The sequence below is a fragment of the Berghia stephanieae genome, chromosome 4 (assembly GCF_034508935.2).
Source record: "Berghia stephanieae isolate SIO BIC M18660-M18661 chromosome 4, UCSD_Bste_1.3, whole genome shotgun sequence".
Classification (NCBI taxonomy): Eukaryota; Metazoa; Mollusca; class Gastropoda; order Nudibranchia; family Aeolidiidae; genus Berghia; species Berghia stephanieae.
In genome coordinates, this window is record NC_088363.1 from 63,494,734 (window position 1) to 63,507,163 (window position 12,430).

A 12,430-nucleotide genomic window follows, 5' to 3' on the forward strand; every position below is an offset into this window, starting at 1 on the left:
ATCTTTTCATATATATATTATATATATATATATATATATATATATATATATATAATATATATATATATATATATATATATATATATATCTAAAACTAGCTATGTTGAGAAGGAATGAAGAGGATAGAAGAGCAGCTCGGATATGTACAGTGAGAAAAGCAAGGAGGTTAACAAGAACGCTCGTAAAGATAGAAGACAATACATGGAGTGCCTAGCCGCTGAGCCGCAAGATGCAGCCCAACGAGGGGACACTCGTAATGTGTATAAAATAACGAAAACATTCACTGGAGGATTTAGCACAAATCACGACTGTGAATGACAAAACTGGGAAAACGCTCACAAATACAGAAAATCAGCTGAAGAGATGGGCGGAGCACTTTCAGGATATACTGAACAAACCTGATCCAGAGGAGGAGGCAATAATAGAAGATATGGTATTTTCCATTGAAATGAAACATAGCTGCATCATCTACCAAGAAATAGAGACAGACATCAAACAAACAAAAGGGACCAGGGCGCCTGGCGAAGATAGAATTACTGCAGATATGTTGAAGGCATATCCAAGAACGAGTGCCGAGGTCTTTGAAAAAAATTGTTCATTATGTTATGGGAAGAAGAGAAAGAGTTCCTGGTGAATGGAAAAGAGGTGTCATTGTGAAACTACACAAGACGGGAACCTTTCAGAATGTGGAAATTGGAGAGGGATTAATTTATTTTCTGTCCCTGTAAAAATATTTTGCAGAGTCCTTCTAAAACATCTGAAACGCGACATTGACAGAACTCTCAGGGAGGAGCAAGCAGATTTCAGAAGTGGAAGAGGATGCACTGACCAGATCTTTGTCTTGAGAACAATTGTCGAACAAGCAAGAGACTTGTATGTGAATTATATAGATTTTCAGAAGGCTTTTGACAGTATTCATCATCCATCGCTTTGGAAAATATCAACAGCTTATGTATTCCCAAAGAAAGTCATCAGCATACTGAAGAATATGTATGAAGACAACCAGTGATCTGTACGCCATGACGGACAACAAAGTGAATGGTTTCACGTACAGACAGGAGTCAGGCAAGGATGTGTAATCTCACCTACAATCTTTCTTGTTGTTATTGATTGGATGATGAGGACAGTGACCAACAGCCATGCAAGAGGACTTGTTTGGGGATTGACGACGAGACTTGAAGATTGCGACTTCGCAGATTACATTGCACTTCTGTCGCATACTCAGAAGGACATTCAAGAAAAAACATCAAGAGTGGACGATTTATAAAAAAGTGTACGCCTTAAAATCTATCTAGGCAAAATGAAAGTCATGGAAGTAAAGACGAAGAGCAAACAAATGGTCAAAATCCAAGGCACAGTTCTTGAAGAGGTGGAACACTTCAAATACCTGGACAGTTACATCTCAACTGATAGCAACATTGAAAAAGAAGGCAGTACTAGAATCGGACTTGCTGCTTGCACTTTTAATGGGCTCAGAAATATTTGGAAATCAACATCCTCGTATACCAACACCAAAATAATGATCTACCAATCCAACGTCCGCTCTGTTTTCCTTTAAGCAGCAGAAACTTGGAGAATGAACAAGAAGATAGAGAGTCGCATCAGAGGGTTTGAACGAAGATGCCTCTACAGAATCCTGAAACGTGGTTGGCAACGGTATAATACAAACGAAGAAATCTCCAGGCGTACAAGAATGAAAAACAGTATGGATGAAGTCACGCACAGACGATGGAAATGGCTGGGGCACGTTCTCCGAATGAAAAAGTCCAGACTGACTTACACAGCACAAAGATGGTCCCAATCGGGAAAGAGAAAGAGAGACAGACCATTGGGCACCTGGAGGAGGACAGTTGAAGAAGGGATGAAGGAAGCCGACAAAAAAAACAACATGGAATGAGCTTAGCTGGCTGGCACAGAAAAGATATGCCTGGAGGAACTTTGTTGGCGCCTTATGTTCCACCAAGAAACCAAGAGGATAATTAGTAATAAGTAAGATTGCCCAAAGTAAAAGGCATGAAACATATCTGTAAGAGTCAATAGCAATTCACACACACACACACACACACATATATATCTTTATATGTGTGTGTGTGTGTGTGTGTGCGTGTGTGTTTTACATATAAATGGCACCGTCTCATTATTATATTTGTCCTTTTTTCAGGCGAAGCTTTCAACTTACATCTCCTAGCAAATGGTAGCAAAGTCGCATCGGTGGACACCGAAAACGTCGACAAGAATGATCAGTCATCGGTGAGCACGTTAGTCCAACTGGAAGCTGGACAAACTGTTAAACCTGTTGTTGCCGGCAGTGCTTCGAACCCGTTTAACAACAATGCCAGTGCGTACTCCCTATTTACTGGCTACATTATCAAGGCTTTGTAGGCCTGTCTGATTTTTGATCAACGAAATTTCAGATAAACAGCTCATACGGACACACGTCGTGGAATTTTTTAGAGTCAATGTCCTATTTAGATTAATTTCTGGGGCTGCTCTACCGGCCAAGGGGTGTTCCTTTGAAATTTTAGAAATTATTATAATCTACGCCTCTCCATAATTAGTAATGAGCATTGATTATCAAGCTCGTGCCACGATTGGGATTATTATTATTATTATTATTATTATTATTATTATTATTATTATTATTATTATTATTATTATTATTATTATTATTATTATTATTATTATCATCATCATTATCATTAATATGATTATTATTATTATTGTAAATAATCGTACAGACCAATTTGTTTTGCGTTTATTAAACGTTTATTATGTATATGTGTAATAAATTCATAAAAGCAAGGTTCTTACTTTCAATTCATTTTATATCCTTCAATTCTTCTTTCATTCATTTTCCGTTATTTTCATTCCCTCTGACCTTCACCCTTCACTCTCTCGACTTCCGTTTTCCATATCCATTCAATATTTTCAACACTCCCCTCCTTGACATACATATATGTCAACCAACAATCTTAAAACAAGCACATATAGGAAATAAACTCAAAATTATACAGCTTAATAACCATAGTCAATCGTCCCACCACCAGTTAAAGTCTTCAAATACAAGCGATTCAAACAATCAAAGTGTGAGTTTATACTTTCATTAACGTTCAAAGTATCGCTAGAGAGAAAGAGCGCAAAAGATAGAGACAGATAGATAGATAGATAGATAGATAGATAGATAGATAGATAGATAGATAGATAGATAGATAGATAGATAGATAGATAGAGAGAGAGAGAGAGAGAGAGAGAGAGAGAGAGAGGGGGGAGAGAGAGATATGTTTTTGTTTTTAAGGATTTTGCTTGGAACACATTTAGGTTATATCAGCGCCAGTAAAAAGGAAGAAAATGGGATAGTAAAAAGTTATAGAATTACAATTAAAGCACCCAAGAGAAAGTAAGACATAGGGGAACTGGGAACAAATAGGGAGCAGATGTAGATTCCAAGAGCATACCACTAATGTACTTAGTTTGAGATCACCTATAAGTCTCATCCGGACACAAGCACAAAATCCAACAAAGAGGAATACACTCAAATGCTTACATTATAAATTCAAAATAACATATCATAATACATAACAATAACAGAGGAGATGATTACAAGGAAAAAAATATCATCTCCCAAAACAATAACTATGCATTTGACTGTTTCCCTCCCAACTAGGACTCCGGCCAGGGCCAGGACAAAACCAAGTAATCTCATTCCAAGACAAAGACAGAAAGCATGTTGGAAAACAGATATAAGGGGACAGAAGACACAGTATGTACCCCCCCTGCCCAATATGGGAGGTCAGAAACCCCACCCAGCGAGAGAGAGAGAGAGCGAGAGAGAGAGAGAGAGAGAGAGAGAGAGAGAGTACCTCCGTTGAAACAAAAAGTCCCAAACAATAATGTGATATAAAACAGCACTACACTAATTCGAATATATACAACTTAAGAAAATAACAATCTAAAGCAATAGCCCTACAGTAGAGTATGATCATAAATCAGTCTAGATTTTGCCATAACCTTTCGACCACTCCTAGTGGTGTAAATTGGCGTTAGATTTCTTTCCACCGGGCCAGTTGAAGCTGGTGTTTGCATAGTATTATCAACGGGTGGTTCCTCAATCTTATAGAGTTCTTCAATATCGAACATTTCTAATCTATGGAGCCTCTGAATAACTCCAGTTATGAAACATGTGCTGGTTTTAAGTACCACCTAAATGCTAACATGAAGTCATCAAGAGATAAAGAATCAACCAGCTCGATCTGGATAGCTCTTACGATTGCACAGGTAAACAGTGAAATGTATTTCTTTTCATCTGGCAATGTCTCTTCAAAAGAGAGGACCGGTATGATCAACTCCGGTCACCGAGAAAGGTGGTGATTCCTTAACTCTGTCTTCGGGGTAGAGGTGTTGTTGTTTGTTCACACGGACGAGAACCTTGTCTTTGACAATCAATGCACTCTTTACAAACTTCTTAGCCAACGTTCTGACTGATACAAACCAGTAATTATTACTCAGTGTTGATATCAACTCATTTACTCCTGTATGTCTCATAAGCGACTGTTGCAATTTCACAAATTTTGTAAGATGACCGGGTGTTTTTCATCGTAGAGTAAAGAAGGAGCAGAGTGTAGTATTCCATAGACTCTCACCAAATTCTGTTGTACCAGGAAGGGTGACAACTTGTGAATAGGTGATGACTACTTCATCATTTTATGATCGCTCACGTCTCCGGATTTCATTAAAAAAAATGGAGAACTTTCAGGTCTCCCTCATAGCCTTCGCCTTCTCTGGCCCACTTAGGACGAATATTGTTTGGCAGCTGGTGTAAGATAAGGGGGGGGGGGGGGGGGTCAAAATGACCCCATACTGCCTCTCGTCAATTCCGAGATTTTCTAGACTCCTGAAGTGTATCTGGATCATATCGTACAAACTCCATAGGTCCGTATTCCCAGAGGAGTTTGCCGCTAGTGAGAGTAATTTTTAGTATGACCAAAAATGATACATTCCGTTCGACCAAATCGTTGATGAAGGGTACTCACTGCGGTGTTGTAGTTTTTCGATGTCAGCGAAAGATCAACGATACACCGAAGGGCCTCATCTTTAAGGACAGCATTTTGTCCTTGTTCGTTGAACCCGTGAATTTGTCGAATGTGTGTTCGACGAACGCGTGTTACACTGTATTTTTTTTTAGTTTTGAATATATTGTACTTTGTAAAGATTTTAGGGTGTCCTTTATAGCTGGATCCTTTCTTTTGGCTGGATGGGACAAAATAGGTATATAGGAAGATTGCTCGTGCTCAGTGGGGTCTGTTATCTCCCATTGGAAGTGGGGTCACTTGCTGTGTCTTCCATCCCTCATGTTTTCCGTTTAATGTTGTTCTTCATTAAGATTGCTCGGGTTTTTTCCTGCTCATGGCGTCGATCCATAGCCGGGAGAGAGGCAGTCAAATATATAGTAATAGTACCTTTTTTGAGAGTGAGAGAGAGTATTTTTTTCCTTGCAGATTATCCCTCTTTAATACACTATTATAGTTATCAATTTGCGTTTATGTGGTCTATTGATATGACACTCACCTTGGGATCGAGAGGTCTTGGGTTCGAGTCCCGCTCTCAGCGGCGAATAGTTGAGTCCCTGGAAAAGGATCTTTACTCACATTCACTCACCGTACTCAGGTGCAATATGAGTACCTGGCTGTTAACAGCGTTGTCTCTGTCGGGAGAAAATTGTCATATCGCCTAACAGCATCACATCTCATCCTACATTTTAAGTGTTATTGTTGGCTAGAGACCCCTTGTAAAGCGCTACGAGCACGTTTACCGGATAATGCTCTCTATAAAAGCTTCTTTTCTTTTTTCTTTTTTAGACCTGTGAACATTTTAATGTGTCCTTTATAGGGGGACCTTTGCTTCGGCTGGCTGGTGCTTTTACGTAATGTCGAAATGGGCGCATCGGTTGATTAGTCGTGGAAACACCTGTTCCCAATTTAAACCAGGCCCTCTTGTCTTGCTTTTTCTTTGATCTTCAGATCTACGTTTCTCTCTATTATCCTACTTTGTACTGGCCCTAAAATTGTTTGTTTTTGTTTTTAAGGGTTTTACGGTACTTGCAACACATTTAGGTTATATCAGCGCCAGTAAAAAGGAAGAAAATGGGATAGAATTAAAAATAAAGCACCCAAGAAAAAGTAAGACATAGGGGAACTGGGAACAAATAGGGATCAGATGTAGATTCCAAGAGCACACTATCAAAGTACTTAGTTTGAGACCACCTACAAGTCTCATCCGGACACAAGCACAAAATCCAACAAAGAGGATCCTAGGAATACACTCAAATGCTTACATTATAAATTCAAAATAACAAATATAATAATACATTACAGAGAGATGATTTACAAGGAAAAAAATATCATCTCCCAAAACAATAACTATGCATTTGACTGTTTCCCTCCCAGCTAGGACTCAGGTCAGGGCCAGGACAAAACCAAGTAATATCATTCCAAGACAAAGGCAGAAAACAAGTTGGAAAACGTATAGGGGGATAGAAGACACAGTAAGTACCTCCCTGTCCACTATGGGAGGTCAGGAACCCCACCCAAGGTCCTAAAATCACCTAACAGTAATACTGTCGCAAGCGCCGTAAAACCACTATATACCCCCCCCCCCCCCTCCCCAAACACACACACATACCACACACATTTTACATTTTAAAAATACACTTTTCTTGCGAGTATAATGTATCATATATTTTAGAAATATCAATCAAAGGAATCATTTTCACGGGAAAAAAAACATGTGCTTCCTCTTTAATACAGTATTCATAAAATTTTTAATCTTTAAAACAACAAAATTAATATCCAATGAGTGTATCATTTAAAAAAAAAACCAAAGGCATACAGGAAGTTATCAAACCACAAGAAAGACCAACCAATAATATTATTAACATTTGATGCAATAACTTCGTTGTCTAATATTTATCATAATTGGTACAATGTCTTTCCAATTCCTTTTTTTCTGGTCTTGTTTTAGAAATTCAAATATATATATATATATATATATATATATATATATATATATATATATATATATATATATATATATATATATATATATATATATAATACGAGTATCAAAATAGGGGATGTTAAATTTATTACTTGTTATTACATGTACACTACACACACACACACACACACACACACACACACACACACAAGGAGAGAAAGGAATATATACACACGTGTGCAGGAATACACACATAGTGTGGTCAATATTTACGAATAAACAAAGCATCTAAATCCAAAGAAAGCAAAACATAAGAACGTATCTTAACATGGCATAATTCTCTCTCTCTCTCTCTCTCTCTCTCTCTCTCTCTCTCTCTCTCTCTCTCTCTCTCTCTCTCTCTCTCTCTCTCTCTCTCTCTCTCTCTCTCTCTCTCTCTCTCTCTCTCTCTCTCTCTCTCTCTCTCTCTCTCTCTCTCGTTTTCTCCATTTCCTTTCTACTCAACCACTTCACTTCCACTGTAATTTTGATTCTTATCTTTCTCAACTCCATATATAATATTTCAATCTCACGTATATGAAATTAAGGAATGATGTTTGGAAGTTGAAAAAATATTATAACTTTTCTACACATGTATGAGTATGCGTGATTAAAAATATATATATATATTTAAGACTTGAAGACAATTAGCGGTATCCACACTCAACCCTTCATCCATTAAAATAAATCTAAAATTCATTAAATTATGCCTTCTTTGCGCACAAAAGACAACAGTAAGGCAAGATATCTTTGCCCGGGCATTCCCTGCCAGAACTTGGTGTAATTGGGAATTTTTGGTTATGGCTCTATATTTTATTCCACCAATCCATAAAAAAAATAAAAATAAAACTGAATCAATTAAATCCAGCAACTTTTATGCGCTACCACTAGCTATGGAGAATAAAAGTCAATCCACATAACCGCCCCCCCCCCCCCTCCCCCCCGGATCCTAAAATGACGATAATAACAATAATATAATAATAATAATAATAATAATAATAATAATAATAATAGTAATAATAAAAATAATAATAATAATAATAATAATAATAATAATAATAATAATAATAATAATAATAATAATAATAATAATAATAATAATAATATCAATAATAATAATAATATTAGTTGGTTTTTTTAAAACTTATCTAGTCAATATGAATTGCTCCATGCCATCCAAATGAACAGATAAATAAAATATCACCTAGTTTGTAAAATGAAGATTGAACCAACAACCAAATATTAAGTTTGCGGTTTCCCCTTTATCAACAAAACATCTGTAGTGTTTCATTTGTCCTGTTTTGTTGATAAAGGTGAAACCCGAAACGTTCATTTGATCTGTTCTTGTCATAAAATCGAAGCTTACATTCAATTTCATATTATTAAGATATACAGATTAAAGCACCGGAGACAGAAGTAAGGCAAAGGGGACTAGTTAAATTAGAAACCAGTAGATTTCATCTGCAAACTATCAATGTGTTTAGTTTGGGATTATATAAAAGTCCCATCTAGGCACGAGCACAGGATCCCACTTAAAAAGAATAGACTCAAACTCAAATACTTTTAAGATATTCAAAACTAGATACAGTGCATGAAAAACAGATGATTTGCAAGGGGGAAAAAATCTCCCAAAACTAAGACTATACATTTGACTTTTTCCCTCTCAAAGAAGGTCTCCGGCCAGGGCCAGGACAAAGCCAAGTAACCCCATTCCAAGACAAAAACAGAGAGCAACATGAGAAAGGACAACGGATATAATGGGAGAGAAGACGCAGCCCAACACAATCTCTTTAAACAAAAAGTCCTTCAGAGCCATTCAGCCCATGGAGCCAGAGTTTATCCTGGTTTCTATAGAGTGAAACGGACAATAGCAATTGCTTGCTATCCATTGGATAGGACACTAGTCTATCGCATGTACTTTCTGCCAAATCTAACAGACTCAGCTACCCATTCACTGCTGTGTGGACAAAGGGGGGGGGTGGACAAAATGTCTTAACATACAATTTAATATGATATGAACAATATCGATGATGACCACGATCATGATGATGCTGATGATGGTGATTTTGATGAAATAAATATAGGAAGGAAGACGCTTATCTTGTACGACATAAGATACTATAAGTATAAAAGGATGTCACATTGTATTGATTATAACCAAAATGACTGAGAGTGAAACAGTATTTGAAAACTGGGAACTGTGGGAGGGGAAACTGTCAGATATTCTTTTAATGCTACAACAATAGATTTTAAACTTCTTGGTCACCAAATCAGTGGTACAATGATCTGTATCGACACAGGGACATCTGTCAGGCACTGAACATGTTCAGTGGAGATTGGCGCCCTATAAATTTATCTTATTTATTTATTTATCTAGCTTCTTATTTATTTATTTATTGAGGTCATATCTAACAAATAAAAAAGAGGTGTAACTATGTTTTTTTTTGTAAATGTGCAAGGAGCCAACAAAACTTGGTTACAGTTTTTACAATCCCATGTACCATACAATTATTTCACCTGCACCACATTAACAATGTTGTCTTTCATGATACTGAGATCTGGTCAAAATTATTTGATGTGCCTAATTTTCTACAATATAGCAGAAGTATCAATAAGTCAATTTCAAGTAAATGTGCATTCACAATCTTTTAGAATATAACAACAGAAGACAAATAAAAAAGTAGCCACTCAGAGGCTCATTCGACATTTTTTTATCCTTAGCGTAGCTCAGCGGTACTGTCTTTGCTTCGTACCCGAAAGGTACAGAGTTCGACCACCTGCCACTGCGCTGTGTGGCCTTGAGCAAGTCATCTCACTCTAACTCAAATTGCAGCGCTGCACTCCGGCTGATGCCTGGGTTATTCCAGTCTTCCCTTGGAATAGACCCTAGAGACAAATTTCCCCTATGGGATGATTTTATTTTTTTATTTATTTTTATTAATTATTTTATTAAAAGAAGAACAAACAAACAAACAAAAAAAGTAGCATTTCCTTGTTCTCTATCGGTAGGACACTATCTACTGCAAAGTACTCTTTCGGAAGATCCACCCAATCACTGCTGGATCAGTTCATGTAAGTTAAATAAAATCAATGAGAAAAAAGTTTTGACATAATATAAAACAAATAAGTAAATGATAAAACCAACAACAGCAAGTGTCTAGCTGCCATCTAAACTAACACAAGTAAAACAAAAATAATCCTGAGACAAAAGCTTCTGTATAAATTATATAAAATATATAAAAACTATAACTTTATATCGATTGGAGCCGCCATGTTGTTTTAAAAATTAATAGCTTTTTAAAATATAAATCAATAAAACTGAAATATGATGAATTAAAAACAAAATGTTTGAATAAAATGAAAAAGCATGGGAAAATGAAAAACAAATAGAACCACGCATCTTAATAATTTATCAATTGTTGGTGAAGAAATCAATTCATTTTTATCTGACATGAAATGCAGCAAGTTAAAATTAATGATGGGTTCAAGAACGGATTCTAATATTTTGACATTATTCATGAAGTTTGTTTGTTTGTTTTTAAGGGTTTGACGGCGCTTGCAACACATTAAGGTCATATCAGCACCAGTAAAAAGGAAGAAAATGGGAAAGTAAAAAGTTCTAGAACAATTAACCCCCCCCCCCCCCCCCCAAAAAAAAAAGAGAAGACAAAAGGCGAATTGGTTCAAATAGGAAACATGTGGATTCCAAGAGCACACTATCAAAGTACTTAGTTTGAGATCACCTATAATTCTCATCCAGACACAAGCACAAGTCCCTACTAAGAGGAATACACTCAAATGTTTACAAATCATATATAATATGTATATAAAACATAATACGGTACATAACAGAAAGATGATTTACCAGGAAAAAAATATCATCTCCAAAAACTAACTATACATTTGACTGTTTCCCTCTCAGCCAGGGTATCCAGCTAGGGCCAGGACAAAACCAAGTAATCTCATTCCATGACAAAAATAGAAAGCAAGTTGGAAAACATATAGGGGGAAGACAAAGTAAGTACCTCCCTGCCCACTATGGGAGGTCAGGAACCCCACCCAATTATTTATGAAGAAGAAGAAGAGAGAGAGAGAGAGAGAGAGAGAGAGAGAGAGAGAGAGAGAGAGAGAGAGAGAGAGAGAGAGAGAGAGAAGAGACAGAGAGAGAGAGAGAGAGAGAGAGAAAGAGACAGAGAGAGAGAGAGAGAGAGAGAGAGAGAGAGAGAGAGAGAGAGAGAGAGAGAGAGAGAGAGAGAGAGAGAGAGAGAGAGCTACTGAACCCAATAAATATCAATTAGAAGAAAGACAAAATTTTGTGAGCTTCCATAGGATAACGATATCCAATAAACATATCCAATAAACATTTCTTTCAATGGGCTAAATAAATCACCTCATCTTGTGCAATTCCATAAATTTGTATATATATCAGTGGCTCATTATTCATTTTTAATCAATGTAGGATCATCGGTTGAGTATCTTAATTACTTTAAATATATTTGAAATCCATCAATCTCTTTTCCTTCACAGGGAGAAAAAAGTATCTGTATTATATCACAATTCAATTGTCAATTCAGCATACTTTTTAAAAATACCATACAAATATCAATAAACATTACTATTTGTATACATATTATTTTTTTAGCACTCAAATGTCTAAATCAGCAACCGCCATTTTTGCATTGACATAAAAACATATATATATATATATATATATATATATATATATATATATATATATATATATATATATATATATATATATATATATATAAATAAGTATAAAATCTTATATTCTTTACAATTTCAACGAAGCATTAAAAATTATATACAATTATTGAAAGATCACGTTACATGTCAAACAGTTTGATAAAGATTTCTAGAATTAGAAACCAGCATAGCAATCTGCGCCTTTATTTCAATGTAAAAAGTCATGAAATGACGACAAAATACAATGTAAAAAAACATAATGAATCATACTCCTCTTAGCTCCAGTGTCTTACGCTTTTTTTAAGTTCGACTGCCTATTAAACTTTATGTCATGAAGCATTCTCTTCTTTATTCTAACAGCAACAAAAAGAATAAAGTATATATCGTAATAATCATCATGAAACTGATGATGATAATGAAAATGGTAATCGTAATGGTTAAAATAAAAATAGTAATAATGATAATGATAATAACAACAACAACAAAAATAATAATAATAATAATAATAATAATAATAATAATAATAATAATAATAATAATAATAATAATAATAATAATAATAATAATGATGATGATGATGATGATGATGATGATGATGATAATAATAATAATAATAATAATAATAATAATAACAATAATAATAACAATAATAATTATTATTAAATTTCCAAGCAAATAATATGCATTTTCA

The 12,430-nt window shown here is 35.5% G+C and overlaps 1 protein-coding gene across 1 annotated transcript in view; it reads left to right on the top strand.

The window, feature by feature from the left end:
• The window catches only part of LOC144972062 (uncharacterized), a 13,364-nt gene extending 10,561 nt beyond the window's left edge, over window positions 1–2,803 (top strand). The window contains exon 7 of the mRNA XM_078913146.1: window positions 2,162–2,803. Within this exon, the coding sequence (XP_078769272.1) occupies window positions 2,162–2,382 (221 nt within the window). The 3' untranslated portion in view covers window positions 2,383–2,803. The remainder of the gene's footprint in view (window positions 1–2,161) is intronic.
• Window positions 2,804–12,430: the final 9,627 nt, after the last annotated feature.